Below are 19,232 nucleotides of genomic sequence, written 5' to 3' on the forward strand. Positions count from 1 at the left end.
CGGTTAAGGTTGTTTGAGAATTATTAGTAGTTTAAGAGTAAATAGCAGCCTAAGGTATAAAATACGAAATCCTTAGAAAAATATTATTTAATTTTTTCGTAATGGCTACGGAACCCTATTTTACGCTCTTGTTTTACTCTACAGTTCGAGTAATCGTCCGTCGCACTCATAAACTCGCTCGCTCATAATCATAATCCAGCGACAAAACTACCGGAACTACGCACTCGCTACTCGTATCTAGTTGTAGCTCTACTCGCTTCTCCTTCATCGTTGGTGGTGGGACGAGTGCCTTAGCGTCGATAACTTGACTTGGAAGAATGGTATACCTACCTACCTAATATTTATTCATGATTGCGTTTACGTCTCGGCATCAAATGGACAAAACATAATATGTTTACAAGGTTGGTGACCAAACGGCAGGGCCGCAGGGCCAGACAAAAATGAATGAAACTATTCAATCACTTCTCTATTCAATTTGATTCAAGGCCGTATTCGGTCATCGACCTATGCAAATGCTCCATAAATCTCGGTATACACTCATTATCTACAAAGTAACTGACTGACTTAAAATAGGCAAGCTTGGCTCAGACTCTAATACATTCGATATAGCCCGTCATACCCGGTCTATTTACGTTGCTAGCTTTTTAGTCCTTTCCTTTACAATTTTGGGTTTTTAACCCCCGACGCAAAAAGAGAGGTGTTATAAGTTTGACCGCTATGTGTGTCTGTCTGTGGCACCGTAGCTCTTAAACGGGTGAACCGATTTGAATGTGTTTTTTTTTATTTGAAGAGTTCTTACACATGTGTTATCAACATCGGTTCAGCCGTTTTTGAGATATTGAACTTTGAAGTGACAATGTCGGGGGTTTTCCACCTTTTTGTTGGTTAGGTTATGAAAATATTTGATTTGTTTCAGGCAAGGCTGTGAACATTCCTATAGAGCAGGAAAAGCTGATGTTGGACAAATTTCAAGAGAACCAGTTCAACTTACTCGCCAGTGACATGATCTCCATCAATCGATCCCTCACTGACGTCAGATTTGAGAAGTGAGGACTTTATTTTGATTTCAGTTTACCCGTCCAAAATCCGTCCTTATAGTTAACATTCCCCAAAATGGAACCTCTACGCAAAAAAAAAACGATCCTATCACGTAAGTTAGTAATAGAAGAATCGTAATCGAATTCCAGTGCTTCAGAAAAATTAACAGACGAAATAAGACCAATTTAAGTTATTTATTCGTAAGCGTTTGCGATATTTAGTTGCGAGGGGAATAAAGTGAATAAAAATATAGAAGAACAGTAAGAAAAATATTACACGAGATTATGTTATATATAACTGTCTATTTTATGTATCATGCACTTGAAATAAGACTATTTCTATTTGCTTTTGACCACGGCGACATTGCCTATCTCAACCTCTCGACTTTGAAAATACATATACATCTTTATTGTACCTACTGTTACTCGTTGCTTTTTTATATTTTAAGTAAAATAAAGAGCTATACATTAGATATGCATATGTACAAACTAATTAAAAGGATAATATTTTTATTTTATAATTACGTTATGAAATGACTACTACGGAAGAAGACACTTAAAAACTTAATTATCTATGTTTATGACTCTACGAGTTCACTTTCCTTTCCTGTTAAGTATTTTTATTTTATTTCTTAGCACATATTTTTAGTGTATTTTTTTAGATTTCTAAGACCGGTTTTATCAAGGCTACAATACCGCTCTAGTTCTAAAAAAGCAATTGAAATACTGTTCATTCGGTATTCCTCACTAAAGAGTGATAAGAACAGGACGATTCTTGGCGAGTATTGGCGATTCTAGTCGCGTTTCACTACAATATTTTCATCACGCAGTTCATTTCCCCCTTTTACCATAAATACGTCATTTACTTCACACGAGACACCAGAATTTCTCCTACACACTACCAAAGACCTTTCTTTCATTACGTCGTATATTAACAGGGAAAAAATAAAATAAATCGAAAAGATACTGACTAATGTTTCCGTTAGGTTAATGGGGTGACCAAAAGATTGTCTTTTGTGATGGTGTGTCATTGACACGTCAAATGGAATTCTGACTAAAGAGGACACGGTGATATATGTATATGAGATGACTGTAATCCACATTAACGCATGGAAAAAATGATAAACTATTACATATACCTACACAGTATTAAAAAAATCCTTTACGATAATTTAACCCATACTAAGAATACTGATCACTAATGCGGTACAAGTGAAAAAACATTTTAATTCGAAAAAATAAATTTAAATTCTGGTATGGCCATGAGTCACAAGCAGACTATCTCTATGGAGATAGAGATCTCTATGGAGAGTCTCCATAGAGATAGTCTGCTTGTGACTCATTTCCATACCAGAATTTAAATTTATTTTTTCGAATTAAAATGTTTTTTCACTTGTATCGCATTAGTGATCATTTTGTATGCAAAACCATTTTTTTTCGAATTTAAAAATTTTTTCACTTGTAAAATAAATTATCGTACATGATTGTTAAACACCAGTATATAAAAAAATTAGTTGTTATTATTTTTAACCGACGAAAAACGGAGAAGGTTCTCAACTCGACGCGTATATATAATTTTTCACTTCTCATGCTCGTAAAGTTCGTGTTTAGTTTATGATGGATCTAGGCGACATAAAAAGACTTTTTCACACCTCTCCTTCAGAAAAGTAACTTTTTCTCCCTGGCGAGAGGGAGCAAAGTGCAACTTTTTCTGTTCAAGGCTTTTCTAAGTGTTTTATTGAAAATGCCATTTTTAGAAGTTGATAATTGTTAAACCACGCCATTTTCTATAATGGTTGTTCTTTAATAATATTAAGAATTATTTTTTTCAAGTTTATTAATGCTCGGTGTGAAAAGTTGTATGAGCCACTCGGGAGCAAAATTATTTTCATCTTGGGCGCTAACACTTGAATCCCTCATTACGCTTAGGATTCTACTTTAGAATCCCTCCCTACGCTCAGGATTCTATTGTAGAATCCTTCGCTACATTCTGGATTCAATTTACGCCCTCGCCGTAAATACACCATTTTGCTCTCTTGTGACACAAATAACTATTTATGCTCTAGTGCCTAATGTAAAATCTTCGTCTAAGACCAAGGCAATCAGGTGTCAACAGCCACAAACAAAAAAGTTTCTAAATATATATTTTTAATAATTTTTACTTTATTATCAAACTATAGATCGATTAAATAAATCAATTAAACTAAAAAAAAATGTTATATAGTAATGCATGATAAATAAAAGGTAGGTACATTGTACATAGTAAGCGGACAATTGTTTCCACTGTTTCTATTTCATTTCCTCGCAATCGAAGTGAGAAGCAGTGTAAAACTTGAGCATGAAACCCATTTTCCCCTCTATCCACCCTTGCCGTACCGACTCGGGTGGCTATGTGAGTCTCGGGTAAAATGGCTCGTTTTATGATCTCGTTGTACAATCTACTATTTATGTTCGTTTCGTAGTAGGTACAATGAAATGATACAATGCTGTCTAATCAAAGGTATGCAACTACTTAATTTTTAACAATAACCTGTTTCTTGTCAGATGCAAGGACAAGGCTTACCCAAATCTGCTGCCGACTACCAGCGTGGTGATAGTGTTCCACAACGAGGCTTGGACCACGTTGATTAGAACCATTTGGAGCACAATAAATCGGTCGCCGCGGCCTTTACTCAAAGAAATCATACTGGTCGACGACGCTAGTGAAAAAGGTATGGTAGTTTACCTTAATTTAGCAATTTTTTTTTATATTTGAATGGTGTATTTTGAAAATGGCTTAGAATTAGAGTTACTATTTGCAGTAGATCTTTTGCTAATGAATCTTCTGGTCCTTTACACTAGAACTATTTAGTCATTGCAGCTCAGCTATTTTCATATTGCGGATTATTTTATAGAAGGCTACTTCTGTTACTGTCTGTAGTAGGCTACCGAACTTTGCTGGGCCTAAAACTCGAAAACATGTGTTTTCATTTCACAGAGATAAGACTTAAGATAGGTCGATTATTCGCCCGCGAAAACCCCCACAAAGCAAATTTAATCGAAATCGTTAGAACCGTTGAATATACAAGAATTGATCGGTTAAAAGTACGTTTTAAGATATGTTATAATTTCACGTCCAAGAGAGGCAGGGGGGCTTGTAATGCGCAGAAAAGAAGCGGGAACACGAAAAAAGCCGAGCTGCAAACCTTAACCAGCAGGACTATAGTTTCCACACTTTCAATTCACCCATATCAGTGTGCAGTTATTCTTCTTGCATGATTTCAACTGGTTCATTTTTTTTTAGGCCAAGGTAAGTTGCTCCGGCTGGTTCTGGCTAAGTACAGGCTGTTTCTATTAGTGTATTGTTTGTTCGTGTTGATTTGGTCTGTGTATTAATAAGACTTTATTTATATTTAATGTGTTTTATTTGGTCGTAAGTTTACAGAGCAAGATCCTTATAAAAGATCATTATAAGTTTACAGAGCAAGATCCTTATATCGATATCATAATGTCACCATCTTGATATGCCATAGATCAGAGAGTCAATCAAATTCGGAACCATAGATTATACAACGGTCTGTATATCTATGTGATCATATTTTTATTACTATTTTATTCTCGTAAATCACTGGTACTATGATGATTGAATCTGTAATGTTTTTAGTATTTTAATAGATTAACCCCTGATATGCTTAAATAGGAGGGGATCCGTGCCAACCTTTTTTTTATTTATATCAGCAGAGGTTGTGCTTATTAAAACAGATGCGACTTGAATTTATTTATTTTTTGTTCCGCGAGGGGTTAATGATTATTTTATACGATGTTGGGCCAATTTTTTAACCTAGTGAAAAAGGGGTTAAGTCTGCAGAAATCACACAGCTATTTTCTATTTTATGTGTAAAGGGATTTAAGTCGAAATCAGCTGTTCAACTTTTGCAGAATTTAACCCCTTTTTCACTAGGGCCCCTATATAAGCAAAGAATTCTTTTAAATGGAAAGATAAACATGTATGTGGCTTGTTTTGCCTATATTGGTTAATGTTTGGTGCATTATTTTCAATCTCACTTGTTATAGCGTGTTATTAGAATATTTGCACCTATTGCTTTTTTTTTTAAAACCGTCGGCACCCAAGCAAAGCGAGGATGCCGACGGTTTTTTTGAAACAAGTGAGATTGGTGCTTTTCCTCCCTCATTAATTAATTTACCTACTGTTTTTTATCTCTCAAGTTTTCAGTGTCGGAAACGAAAGCTTTTTGTTTTTTTTTTACTTGAGCTTCCAGGTTTGATCAGTACCCTTGTTATTCACACGGCAAGGAACTTTACGTTTCATCAGAATTGCTTTTTATAGTTCTGATTTAAAAGTTATTTCGTCCTTTGTGCCAATAAATAAAGAATTTCGAAATGGCATACTCTCCGTGTACAGTAGTAGTTGATTGTACCATCTCGCACAATCGTAACGACTTTATTTTGCGATGATTATTGCTTTATTTGGCACAGGTTACATAGTAAGTAACAAGGGCGCGGTTCGTTTATTAGGTGTGACTAACAAAAGCAGAACTTAGTGCCTTCAAAATAACTTATACTTGATTTTTTTACACAGAACACCTGGGAAAGAAACTAGAAGACTACATCAAAACTTTGCCAGTGCCCACACATCTGTTCCGTACCGAGAACCGGTCGGGGCTCATTCGCGCGCGGCTCCTGGGCGCGAAACATGTCAAAGGGGACGTTATCACGTTCCTGGACGCTCACTGCGAATGCACTGGTATGTGGAATGAATTATGGTTTAATAAGACTGGCTGGCGCATAGAACAAGCGTTATGGTTTTTTTTTACATAAAACTGACCGTGGTGTAGTCAAAATGGCCTGCGCATGAATATTTTTTTAGCTGGTATAAAATAGTAGGTAGGGGCCTAGTTCACTACTAATTGATAAATTTTGGTGACAGATAAATGCGACGCCGTCTCTGTTTATTCAGGCAATACAAATAGAGACGGCATCATAGATATCTGTCACATAAAATGTATCTACTTATGAGTAGTGAAAAAGGAACTAAACATTCAAAACATAATTTGCAAATAATAAGTTTCATATTTTGTAGAGCATCTGGCTGCATGATATAGTTATTTCAGTAGGTAGAAGGGGTCGTTTGACTGAACACACCTTTAAATATTTTTCGGGACTTTTTAATTGTGGTTAACAAATGTTTTCTTACATTGATCTATTTTCAAAGTTTACCGCATCAAAGAAGGCTACACTTTGTTTCAAAAAGTCTGTCTTCCCTTGGCCTTCAGTCAAGCTAACACAGTATTTTGGAAATATTCTGTAGAAATCTGTATTCGTTGGTAATCATCACAAAACTGGCAGAATCGTTTAACCAACAATATGACGACTGTTGACTATCTAAGTAGGGACAATCTATGAGGTCTTAAACCATACAGATATTGAAATTTCTGCGTTAAAATACATTGTTTCTTGCTATAAAGTCACCCCGAGTGCTTTATAGGGCTTGTCCTTCAGTGCACCTCTTTCCCACTATGCCAGAAAAAAAATGCTCTAAGCGCAAACCATGTCCTTCCACTCGCGCTAACCATCCATGTTAGATTACAAATAGGCCTGTCTTACAACACCATGGTAAACCTCTTGTCAAAACAGGTCAACATTTGCCCCAATTCAGAACCGTGCAAGGAATGCCTCGCGTTTCGTTTAATTTGATCGCCTTTGTATAACTGGCTACATCTGTTATTGAATAACAGACATTTAGAGTTTCACCACTCATTGATAAATTTGTGAGGCTTTCTCTGTTTGTTTTGTCCGAATAAACAGAAACGGCACCACATAATCTGTCACATAAAATTTATCAATGAGTCGTGAAACAGGATCTTCTTATAATTTTCTTTTGCAATATTTAATATAATTTTTCCAGTTAGCGTCTTGGTATTTCAGGTGAATTTTTTTTTGCCTACTTTTACACTTCATCGAAAAGTTAAAAAAATTGGCATACTTTGTTTTATAATCAGGTCCACATTATCTATTTACGTAGTCTATTCCTTTCCGGTACAGACGCTATTAAAAATTTATATTGAAGCGAAATAGAAAAGGTGTTCAAACGCTGTGTTCGGATATTTTTGAGTACCCAGGCCGCCCCGACATATATGCAATAATTATGACAGTTGGTTAGACTAAACTTTCGTAAACATAAACGTCACAGTGATATAACATCCTTCTCTAATACAAACAATGGCGCGTCACGATTCGCTTGTTCAATGAAATTACATAATAATTGTTATCACAACTTTTAGACTTCTTTAATACGAGTATAAACCCAACTAGTCCGGATTCATTCAGAAAATCAAGACATTCACTTCCTGCGCGTATAATTTTAGACAATGTGAAAAATTGGACCTAATTTGCATTTAATTTGGTCTTGGTTAACTTAAGACGAAAATAAATTTGGTTATACTTCTTACATAAATGTTTCCAAGAATAATTGACTAAATTATTAGGTCTGACAGTCGAATTGAAATTCTAGGATTTTACCAAATCCCTATGGGAGTTCCCGAGAATCACATTGCGGTCTTCCTTTCCGTTGTTCGACGGACACCCTTACAAAACTTCATGTCTTTAGACTTAGCGATTAAGATTTTGGGAAATTAAATAGATCCCGTTTGTATATCGGGATAAAAATAGTCTTTATGTTATTTCAGTCGTAGGTAGGAACTGAAGCTGAATGAGAGAGCACGATAAATAGGAACTTTTTTGATAAAATACCATGGAAAACCATTATGCAATGCACAACATCTGTAGACGATTTTCCCTACAGTCCCAATAACGGTGAATTCTTTTCTTTCCCGACTATACCTATGTTATGTTTAGTTGACATTTCATTAACCTCAACCATATTTTGTAATTTTTAGAGGGATGGCTGGAGCCGTTATTGGCCCGCATCGTGGAAGACCGAAGCACGGTGGTTTGTCCCATCATCGACGTGATATCCGACACTACCTTCGAATACATCCAAGCCTCAGATATGACGTGGGGTGGCTTTAACTGGAAACTCAACTTTAGGTGGTAAGTGGACTTTAATTTTATACATCAACATCAGCCGGAAGATGTCCACTGCTGAACAAAGGCCTCCCCGTTAGAACGCTACAATGAACGACTACTCGCCACTTTCATCCGCGGGTTTCCTGCAGCTCTCACGATGTCGTCAGTCCATCTAGTGGGAGGCCTGCCAAGGCTTCGTCTTCCAAATCGTCCAGACTTTAAACAGCTAAGCCAAAAATTGACCCAAAAGCTCTATAACTCAAATATTCTAATCACTAATCAAAATAATTGTGACTGTACTTACAGAAATTTACTAAATTGTAGAAATAACAGCATAACTCTACTGCAGTACCACCGCCACTTTTGCCAATGGAAAAACATTTTTCACTAGATCTGTATGTGGTTCCTCCTGATGTATCACGAAGCAAAAAGCGCAAAGTACAATAATATAAAAATGAACGAATGAAAAGAAAAATAAATTGATCAGCTTTTCACTTTGATTTGATTTGGCTGGAGAGAAATCTATCGCGAAAACAACTTGATTCCGCACCTTAGTCGGCAAAACGGAACATAGCCTACGTGACGTAAAATTTCTGTTTTCACAATTTGAACCGAACATCAATCAAGTAAATTTCAATTTTTTTTATGTCCTCATGTAAGGACCGGAGGATCTCTTTGTTATCCATCTGTCTGTCCTGTCTGTCAAGTCAAATTAAGAACAAACATTTACCTCTTCTAATCCAGTTCCACCTGAACCGCTAGCGTGCTCTGGTTGTTGGCCTAAAAAACTTTGCGACAGTCTCGTAAAGTCTTTTATTAAAATCAGTTATGCAAATGAAGAAAAAGTTAAAGACACGTTGCTCTTGTCCATATATAGCTAAACGGATTAGCATTTAAATAGCATTTGTTATGAACTTTTCTGTTTTTCGAGATGAATGGGAATGATTGGATCGGAACAGATTCTTAGCGTGGGCGGATCTTATTATACTTTTTATCTCAGAATCAATATCTTAATTGGCGTAGTTCATAAATAAGGAAAATTTGCGTCGAGTTGCGACGCCATTGTAAAAAATGTGTGCAGTGAAGTAATGTTCTTCATCAACTTAGTTAGGTACCATATATCGTTATTGTTTTTTAATATTAGCAAAAAAAAGTAACGAATTGTTATTCCGGGTATCAGTTATCTCCATTACAAATTTCATACAAATTCGTGCGTCTATTTATTTATATAGAAAGTACATCCACATCATGTATATTACAATTTGAGCCAAAAAGAACTGTTAAAAAGAACTGTTTCGGGAACAAGGAACGAAATAAAATATACCATGTGTCCGTTTTCGTGTCAAATGCTTGCGTACCAAATTTCATCAAAATTAGTTTAAGCGCGTCGATATACAAACAACTTTTCACATTTTAGGCAAGCAGTTCCACCACCATCCCAGCCTATTTACGTCCCACTACTGGGCACAGGCCTCCTCTCAGAATGAGAGGGCTTGGGCCGTAGTTTCCACGCAGGCCAAGTGCGGATTGAAAACTTCACACATACCATTGAATTACTTCACAGGCTTGTGCAGGTTTCCTCACGATGTTTTCCTTCTATTGACGCTATTGTTTTGACGACTCCGCGCCGTTCTATTGTTCTCTTTAGAATCCTGCCTAATACTGTACTAATCCTGTAGTTAATTTTGATCTACTTCCGGTGGTCGGACTAACTTGAAAGTTATACTTATGTAAGTTTAGTTGGATCACAATGCAAGTACAGTCAATAAAAAGTACAGTCAGAAAAAAAAGCTTGTATTAGGAATGACATTTTTAACAGAAACATATTTTGTATTTTCATACATTGCAGTAGATATGGTTAGCTTCATAACAATTCTGAAAATATAGTGTTCACTAATATGTAAATTTTACGCAAATAGACATTATTGAAAACGACACATTATTGTATATTAAATTCTGACCCACGATAGAGAGCTATTAAGTATGAATTCAAAGATACCTAGTCAACTTCTTTCATTCTGATAACAGTGCATGTTAAATTAATTCAAGTTCGAAACAAGGCAGCTGCGCCAATTAGTACACTGTACCGATAACATTTGCCAAAACAACACGTTGCATAACTCGTTGCCGCGAAGAGAGCGAGTTACTCGACTCACCTCCTATTTTCCTGCTAACTGTACCATGTTAAATCTAACGTGAAATCCTCAGTATATGGACTAGCACGCTAGGTCTTCTAACTTTTTCTAGTCCAGTGTTTTTCAACGTGTGGGTTGGTTTTTTTGTCGCAAATGAAAAGCGCGCGTTTGTATCGATACAAACGAGCGCAAAAAAAACGTCGTGTGGAACCTTCCACACCGATCCTTAGATGTCTAGCACGGTAGATATTTACCTACTTACTTGAAATGCTTAAACTTAAACACATCAAGAATTAACGATGGTAGGATATTATACGCCATTCCGATGCGTTCCGTTCAGAATTGAGGTTAATCATAATTATTATTGCTAAAAAAGAAATAATCGAGCAAATCAAAGAGCAAAGTTAAGTATTTCGCGTCTGCTTAAATGATCTCATTTATGCATGCTCTACTTTTTAAGTACCGCATGATTCGGCGTAAAGGTCAGCCTGCGACATGTTTTAAAGATGATATAGAAGTTGTAGGCCGCGCCGTGCCCGCTTTTAGGATAGGACGGACATCTCTTCCCGTGAGTGTCGTAAAAGGTAGTGAAGCGACCTGATATGAAAGCAGGCAGCAGCGCTCTCTGTTGCCATGCCAACTACGAGTAAGAACTGAACTCCAGCAATATTTTATTCTAATTAAAGGACTTTTATACAGCTCAAACATAACAGATAGTATTTATTACGCACCTTTTTGATAAAAAATAAATACTTGCTTGTACTAGTCTTATCCATATTTAACTTGTAATCGCTACTTTAAATCCGCTCTCTACTTATGAACATCAACCGGACACGTTGCTACGAGGATTACAGTCATCGTACGATACGGTGTAATTGTTACAGACCTTAAAAATGTGTTTTTTTTTATTCGACTGGATGGCAAACGAGCAAGTGGGTCTCCTGATGGTAAGAGATCACCACCGCCCAAAAACATCTGCAACACCAGGGGTATTGCAGATGCGTTGCCAACCTAGAGGCCTATGATGGGATACCTCAAGTGCCAGTAATTACACCGGCTGTCTTACTCTCCACGCCGAAACACAACAGTGCAAGCACTGCTGCTTCACGGCAGGATTAGCGAGCAAGATGGTGGTAGCAATCCGGGCGGACCTTGCACAAGGTCCTACCACCTGCAAAATACCAATGCAATAATACAATAATATGTAAGTACCTTAATCTGAGCATCCTTTGTTTCCAAGGTACCGCGTCCCCGAGCGAGAGATGCAGCGTCGCGGCGGCGACCGCACCGCGCCGCTGCGCACCCCGACGATGGCCGGCGGGCTGTTCGCCATCGACCGCGACTACTTCTACAAGATCGGCTCCTACGACCAGGGCATGGACATATGGGGCGGCGAGAACCTTGAGATGAGCTTCCGGGTATCGTGTGACAGTTTTTTTTTTTAGCGATCCCAGGCGGTGGTGTTTTGTGAAGGAGCTATAAGGGTATTTGTGTGGGTTGAAAATTATGAAGATTGGACATTGAATTATGAATTATGATTTGACATTGGGTGAAGAGCGAAAAGTTGCACACTTTAATGCAGGTAGTTAAAATTACTATTAATTTGTTTCCATTGTGACACGAAAATTAATCATACATTTGTAACCAATTATTTTCTTTGATTATTATCGGATGATAATCCAACAATATAACATATCATTAAAAGTGTTGTGTGTTAATTGTTACTTCGTGTTCAGATACACAAAACAGACTAATTAAAAATATTAAAAATTATACTATAGTATTCTATAGGTACTTCATTTTATAAGAAAAAAACTACTGATATTATTTATTTGCGGCACTTGCATTTGCTCTCTTCACGAAACACCAACGGCTATAGTTTCTATTCTGGCATGAATTACAATTAGTAAAATGCGTCTTTATTGATAAAGAACAAATTACTAAGTTTTTTATTGGTTTTCAAGTTATTCGACAACCGTGGTGCATTAAGTAGCAATGAAATATAACGATAAAGAGTGCGCGTACGCTTGTCGAATGATCGTTATCGAGCCACGTAGAATAAAGCCACGTATTCATATGAAACAATTGGTGAGCAACATTGTAATGACAACGTTTTTTGATTCTCAATAAATAAATAAATAAAAAAAAAACGTTGCATTTTGCACCTTACGTATGGCAACACTGCAAGAAAATTAGGTGTTAAAAGTACATTTGGGTTTTAACGGGTGACTTTAGCTATACTTGTAGATACACTCGAATAAAACATGACGGTAAAAGTTTAGATTAAGATTAGTTAGTTCTTTAAAACTAAATATCAATGTAGAATATGGGTTGAATGAATGCGTTCATTGCCAGAATGAATTACAGGGATTATTCTATTTTAAGATACTTATTGGTAGAGTTCAACGCTAATTTGGTACAAGAATCACCGGAATCCTAATGCTCTTTTAACATTTCTCTTTATTTAACTTTACGTTGTGTGACCAACATGTTGCCAGCAACACAAACAAGTTGCTCACCAATCGCCCACGAGCAACGGAATAGAAGATATGGGTTGGAAAGGCCTAAAAGGGATACGCGAGCCATCCCTCCTGCTCCACTACTTATATTACGAATGGATCGTACTAATTTTACATAAATAAAAAGAAAATACACACTCGGCAGTTGCTTTTACTTACTAAGTTTGGTTTAGGCATGTGATATCGGACACACGCTCGCGTATGCAATGGCTATATATAGCCTGCGTTGGTTTTGCCTGTCCGCAATGATGAGCCACCGTAGCGAGCATTTTCACTATTCATTGCGGGGCGGATATGTTCGCCGCGCAGCGGACACCTAGCATCACACCCAATGAGGGCTACCGTTTTCGCGCTCACCAGTTGGCGCCACTGTAGACAGAGGTCCTGCCTGAAGTATAGTGGTTTAGTGGTTTCACGGGATACCCGTAAAAGTAACAAATTTGGAGTTGAAAACCAAAAAACCAATCGTATAGTGGTTAGTTTGTTATTACGGGCGCGAAAACAAAATTTACATTTAAATCATATTTAATACCTTAAAACTGTACCATAAAAATATCGAGCATGCCACAGTGATGCGTAGTCCTATTTTGTTCAGAAAAAAGGGAAGACGAAGGTTTCCGAAAGACAAAACTGTCTCAAAACACAGACATTCATTCCCCGTAACGCATATTTGCCATAATTAATTTCAGGTATTGCAAAATATTCACAAAATTATTCTACTTATAATGAAACCCTCGTAAACCTCTCGCTACACTAGAGCCTCTAGCGGCGAATTCATACGCGATAGCCCTCATTAACAGATGAACAGAAAAATGCTCGCTGAAACGCTGGTCGAACTCAGTCGTAACTGTACCGCTTGAACCAATAACTGCACATCGCTCTAATCTAGCTATGTGCGTAATGTTTTACTAATTCAACGTTTCATACGGAAACACCCGTAATACCTTCATTAGATTTACTATATAGCTAGGCTTGGCGTTGTTAACCTAAATACAGCAGTGCGAGCGACACCATTGCCATTCTTAGTTTGAAACATGTTGTGAAATACGCGGGCAGAGAAACGCCAGTCTATACATTATTGATCTCTTGAAAGCATTTGACACAGTAAATTATGACATCCTGGGAGAATTTAAGGGATAGTAGGCTGCCGTCGGAAATTATCTTACTCTATAAGCTTAAAACGCACTGAGAGGGGTGCGGCGCAGCGCGGAGGCGGTACCGGTTGTAATTTTCGAGCTAACATGAAGAGTCCGCATAGAATATCGCGCCGCGCTTATTTCTCGCGCGGTTTTCCTACGGCGACGACCACCGCTGTCAGTGCGTTTCAAGCTTTAAATATTGGACACAGATTCCGCCACAAATCGCATGTCCCATATGAGGGCCCTTCCAACCTGTTTCTTCTGTTCCGTGCCACAAACACGTGCCTTTAACATTATCGTGTGAAGGTATGGCAATGCGGCGGTCGTTTGGAGATCGAGCCGTGCTCGCACGTGGGCCACGTGTTCCGCGACAAGAGCCCCTACTCCTTCCCCGGGGGCGTCCAGAATGTGGTGCTGCGCAATGCGGCGCGCGTCGCTGAAGTCTGGATGGACGAGTGGGGGGAGTTCTATTACGCCATGAACCCAGGTTCGGATCCGACGCTGGTATCATTTTGCTGGGGGTTGCTAAAAAATGTCTTGCAGAGTTATCTGTAGCTCGCTTCGCATCTGAAGGGTACAGTCATAGATACGATTAACTGACTATTATATTTTAAACAGTAAGTTAGTAACTAAGAGGTAGGCCAGTTGTGTCTTCGAGAAATTAATTTCATTCGGTTTGATTTATATTCCCTTCAAGTTAACGGAAATTAAAGTGCAGTTTTAAATGTTTGGCCTTTTAAGCTTTTAATTAAATCTGGAATTTTATTATATATTTTGATGCACATCTTATAAGACCCGGAATTAAATATTTTCAAGGTAGAGGTTGGCAAAACTAATCGGTTTTGATATCTTAAATTATGCGGCCGGGTAAAATGATCATTAGCTAAAGAGAAGAAAGTTATTGAGTTAAGAAAATGTATAAATTCCTAAATAAAATATTTGCGATGATCCTGATACACTTTTTCTGTAAAATTAAAAGACTGTTAGAGTTGGCACTGTTTCCCCAAATCAGTTACATTTAATTCAAGCTCTACGGTCTGACAATGGAATTCTGATTGCATAATATAAAATTTGCGTGAGAAAATTTCATGGATAAATCAATTTCATAGCTTAGTATATACCACCTCTTCATAATCTCGGTTCTATTTCTATATATAATGGTCAGTTAAGTATATTTCCGTATCTGAGAAGCATAACACTGCAATTGCTACTTTTTAAAGTATGTTATGCTTCTCAGGTACGGATTTTTGTCTCGCACTGACCCATTGAGGTATAAATAACTCTGAGATAGACTGTGAATGTTATTGTGTTCTTGGTTTTTTTTATATCAATAGTGTCCAGGGATTAATCACGTATGGATATGCGTTCGATTCCTAGACATTATAGAGCTGTGTTTACCAACGTTTTCATTCACTGTTGTGGTCAGATATTTGAGCCTTTGCATACCGCGTTTTTCGTGATGTCTTCTCGTCCAATATTCCGCAGTGCCTGAAGACTAGAGTCTTCGACCAGTGTGTGTTGCCAGTGATGACTTATGGCGCTGAGACGTGGTGCTTGACTGTTGGCCTCTTAGAGATGCTCAGAGTCACGCAACGAGCTATGGAGAGAGCTATGCTTGGAGTTTCTTTGCGCGATGGAAATTCGTCGAAGAACTAAAGTCACTGACATAGCTGGAAAAATATGCAAATTGAAGTGGCAATGGGCAGGCCACATCGCTCGAAGAACAGATAACCGTTGGGGGAGAAAAGTCCTCGAGTGGCGACCACGAACCGGAAGACGAAGCGTTGGCAGGCCTCCCACCAGCTGGACTGACGACATCGTGAGAGTAGCGGGAAACCGGTGGATGCAAGTGGCGAGTTGTCGTTCATTGTGGCGTTCTAAGGGGGAGGCCTTTGTCCAGCAGTGGACGTCTTCCGGCTGATGACGATGATGATGATGATGATACCGCGTTTTACTTCCATAGAGCAGAGATATACAAACGCACGCAGACGGCGCGTTTAAAAAAAAGTGGTGTTCAAAGGCATTTTGATTGCCAGTTAAACTACCTTAACTGACGTTTAATTATGTCTGATTACAATGGTAAACGATTAGCAGTTGCTAACGACAGTGGAACTTATTTGATAACAAATCAATTTTCTAACCAACACTTTATTGTTTTAAATTAACGGTTCCCAAGCAAAGTGATAGCAGTCGACGCGTAAAAAGTTTTGTTGTGGCTTGGGGATACTAACATACCGCCAAGTGTTTACTCGTTAATGTCTAACATTGATAAAGAAAATAGCTTCTTAATAACGTTTATAGCCATTGCAGCTGCATTCCTCATCCATTGCATGTTCATTTACACTTCATTTGTTTCTCATTCTGTGTCGTTTGTTTGTTTCATGTTTCAATGTTTCTTTTTGATATTTCAATACTGCACTTTTTGTAATCATTAGGTTAATTATCTACTGATCTGTTTGCTGTGTTATTTGAATTTGTTTGCTGTTTTACCTGTGCTTCTTCTTAATGCAGAAGCAATGACGTCGTCTATGGGGATGTGAAGATAATCGCAAAAGTCATTCTTAACCACACCAATTCTTATTAACTAAGAGCTGTAATACTTTTTAATTTAATTGCTACAAGATTTTTTTTTTAAATATCAGATGATGAATTCTACAAAATAATATTTGCGTTCTAGGTTTTCTTAGAAGTATTACGGTTCATAGTCTAAATAATCATGGCTTAATAGAAAAACATAGTTATTTTTGTGTATTAACTTAACGCAATATCATAACATCGCAATACCCGCCAGATAATGTTAACAATGGTTCGAATAATTATTAATTAATCCTTATTAATAAGTAATAATAATTTATATTTTTACTTTGATGTGTAGTATACGGGGATATAACATTATAACAATGCTTTTTAATATCTCATGTTTATTAATAACTGATAAATATGAGATTGTAATGTATGTATTATTAATCTTATTACTAATACGTAAACACAACTGTACGGATATTAACGCTCACTTATTACTAGGCATGTTACACTACATAATATTTGCACACTATTGTAATAAAAGATTTAAGTAATTGACGTATTCAATGGGTAAATAGATTAATGTTTGCTCAAGTGTTATTGTGTAGGAATAGTACGTGAACTTCGTGCCGTTGTGTGTTTGTGCCTCTTTACTTACCTTGTAATAAATTGTATGCCTTTTGGGTCAACAATGTTCAACGCAGTACGCGTCTGTGACACTGATTTTGGTCGCCATTTTATTATTTTGATAAAATCTTAATGCTTCTTATCCTTAAACATTTCGTGTACTAGATCCATTACTTGACAGCGCTAATTGTACTATTGAAATACCTACTGTGAAACTGCCCGTGCTTTTTAATAACAAAAATAATGCAAGATGACATTACTACCTACTTCATCGTAGTTCACTTCAAAATCTGATAGAGTCAAAATTAAATTCTAAGGGTTCGTGTAAATACATAGACCCTCTGCATTATCCCTTAATTTTTTAAATGCTGGCCAACATTCTGGCAATGTCTGCCTTGTGCCTTGATGCGACCGTGGTCCGTTGAACATTGTCACTAACACGGCTAGGTGTGGATGTGTGGGGGCACGCTGGAGATCGCCCCGTGCTCGCACGTGGGGCACGTGTTCCGCAAAACCACGCCGTACTCGTTCCCCGGCGGCACGGGCCGCGTCGTCAACCACAACAACGCGCGGCTTGCCGAAGTCTGGCTCGACGACTGGAAGCATTTCTACTACAACATCAATCCAGGTTCGCACGTCACGCGCCGGCGCCGGCTCTGGCCTTCTTCTTTGTTGTTTCGCTCTTGGCGGAGCGGTCGTGGTGACATTGACGCGTCCGCGTCGGTGGTAGAGACGTAGGTACTAGATCTCCCGCCATACCCCTCTGTTGGCAGACTGGCCTTATACTACGAAGTGCAAAATTCCGACTTCGTATCTTGCCGTCCCGCTATCGCTAATATTATTTAATACGAGAATGAGAAGGACGAGGGAGGGTTAGATACGAACTTCGATTTTCGAATTTCGTAGTAGCCCCCCTGGCTTCAGCTAGAGCGAGACTTATCTCCAGGCCCCTGTGCCACATAAGTTACAGTTGCTACAGTTCCATTTACAAGAGCCGGCATGAATGGATTGAACGAAAATAATCTCACTTTGGTAAGAAAATGACTAAGCCATGACATTTTCATATTCGTGTGTAGTGTTACTCAGTAAATCAATTCGTGCCAGCTCTTGTGAATCGACATGTACAATTCCACGAAATTGATATGTTTTTCTTAGTAAAATGTTACAATTTTGTCGAATTCTAGCACTTGTAAGTTTTGTAATACGGGGGGCAGGCTTGCTTAAACACCTTGTTAGTTGTTCCACCGCCGACGATTAGCGAGAAGAGTGCAGACACTTCTTGTGCTCACCTTCCACCGTGCATTCTGCGCACTCCGTATGGCCTCAGTTTAACCAATAACGATCGGCTGCATGGAAATAGTTTTATCGAACCTCTATTAAGTTGATCGATGTAAGTTAAAATTATTCCGTGCGGAGTCCGCTTCGCTCGCGGTGGAAGGTAGTCAATAAAACCGTGCCTTAGTAAGGTAGGCGGTTCATTTACTTGTATGACCCCTAAATTGCAAATAAAAGTCAGCAAAAATTTATTTTTTGCTTAGTTTTACAGTCTTACGTAAGAACACAAGAGTGTAAGCCCCATGTAAGTTGAAAATAGTCTTTTTCGGACACCTTGCCATTCAAACTAAAACAGGTAACCCACTTATTAATTGTGTATCTATCCACTTATCTCTTTTATCGACTCGTAATACCATAAATCATACGTTTATTTATCGAAAAATGCCAATAGGGATTCCTTGTCGGCGGTGTATCCAAATACAATGAATGGCACTTTTTGATAGCTTCGACAAGGTGTATTCCCAGTATTACTATTACTACTACCATTTAGTAGGAATACTGGAAATAACCGTTGTCAAAGGGCGCCGGGAGACAATCTCACTTTACCCTGTTACAAGGCTAGAGCCGACGCTGTGCTTCATTGACGTAAATCAGTAAAGGCCTATTTGTCCCAGTCTCAGGCTTTTAAAACCATTACAAATCACACGCGATGTTTTCTTGTCACTCAGTGCATTTCTTCCCTGTGTTAAAAAGGGATGCAACCAAAAAGCGAATTTCTAATTGAGCGTATTCGCTCAAAACTTTTAACTTTTCAAATGACAACTTGAAAGTTTCAATAATAATGTAATTTTGTGGATGTTGTGTTTTCTATCGATGTATGTGATTTTGGTTTACACTAACCATTGATTTCAGTTTGTAGCTACATTTTCTGTTGTGAATTACTATATCGCG

The 19,232-nt window shown here is 38.0% G+C and overlaps 1 protein-coding gene across 2 annotated transcripts in view; it reads left to right on the plus strand.

Moving 5' to 3' along the window:
• Pgant5 (polypeptide N-acetylgalactosaminyltransferase 5) overlaps positions 1-19,232 on the plus strand; it is a 37,448-nt gene that overhangs the window by 11,446 nt on the left and 6,770 nt on the right. The window contains exons 3-8 of one of the 2 annotated variants that reach the window (XM_074105505.1): positions 917-1,046; positions 3,582-3,748; positions 5,617-5,781; positions 7,934-8,087; positions 11,439-11,616; positions 14,163-14,343. In XM_074105505.1, the coding sequence (XP_073961606.1) occupies positions 917-1,046; positions 3,582-3,748; positions 5,617-5,781; positions 7,934-8,087; positions 11,439-11,616; positions 14,163-14,343 (975 nt within the window). Of the gene's footprint in view, positions 1-916; positions 1,047-3,581; positions 3,749-5,616; positions 5,782-7,933; positions 8,088-11,438; positions 11,617-14,162; positions 14,344-17,453; positions 17,635-19,232 lie in introns of both variants that reach the window. The other variant, XM_074105506.1, reaches the window with a different exon arrangement.

Source organism: Choristoneura fumiferana, chromosome 23, assembly GCF_025370935.1.
Source record: "Choristoneura fumiferana chromosome 23, NRCan_CFum_1, whole genome shotgun sequence".
Taxonomy (NCBI): Eukaryota; Metazoa; Arthropoda; class Insecta; order Lepidoptera; family Tortricidae; genus Choristoneura; species Choristoneura fumiferana.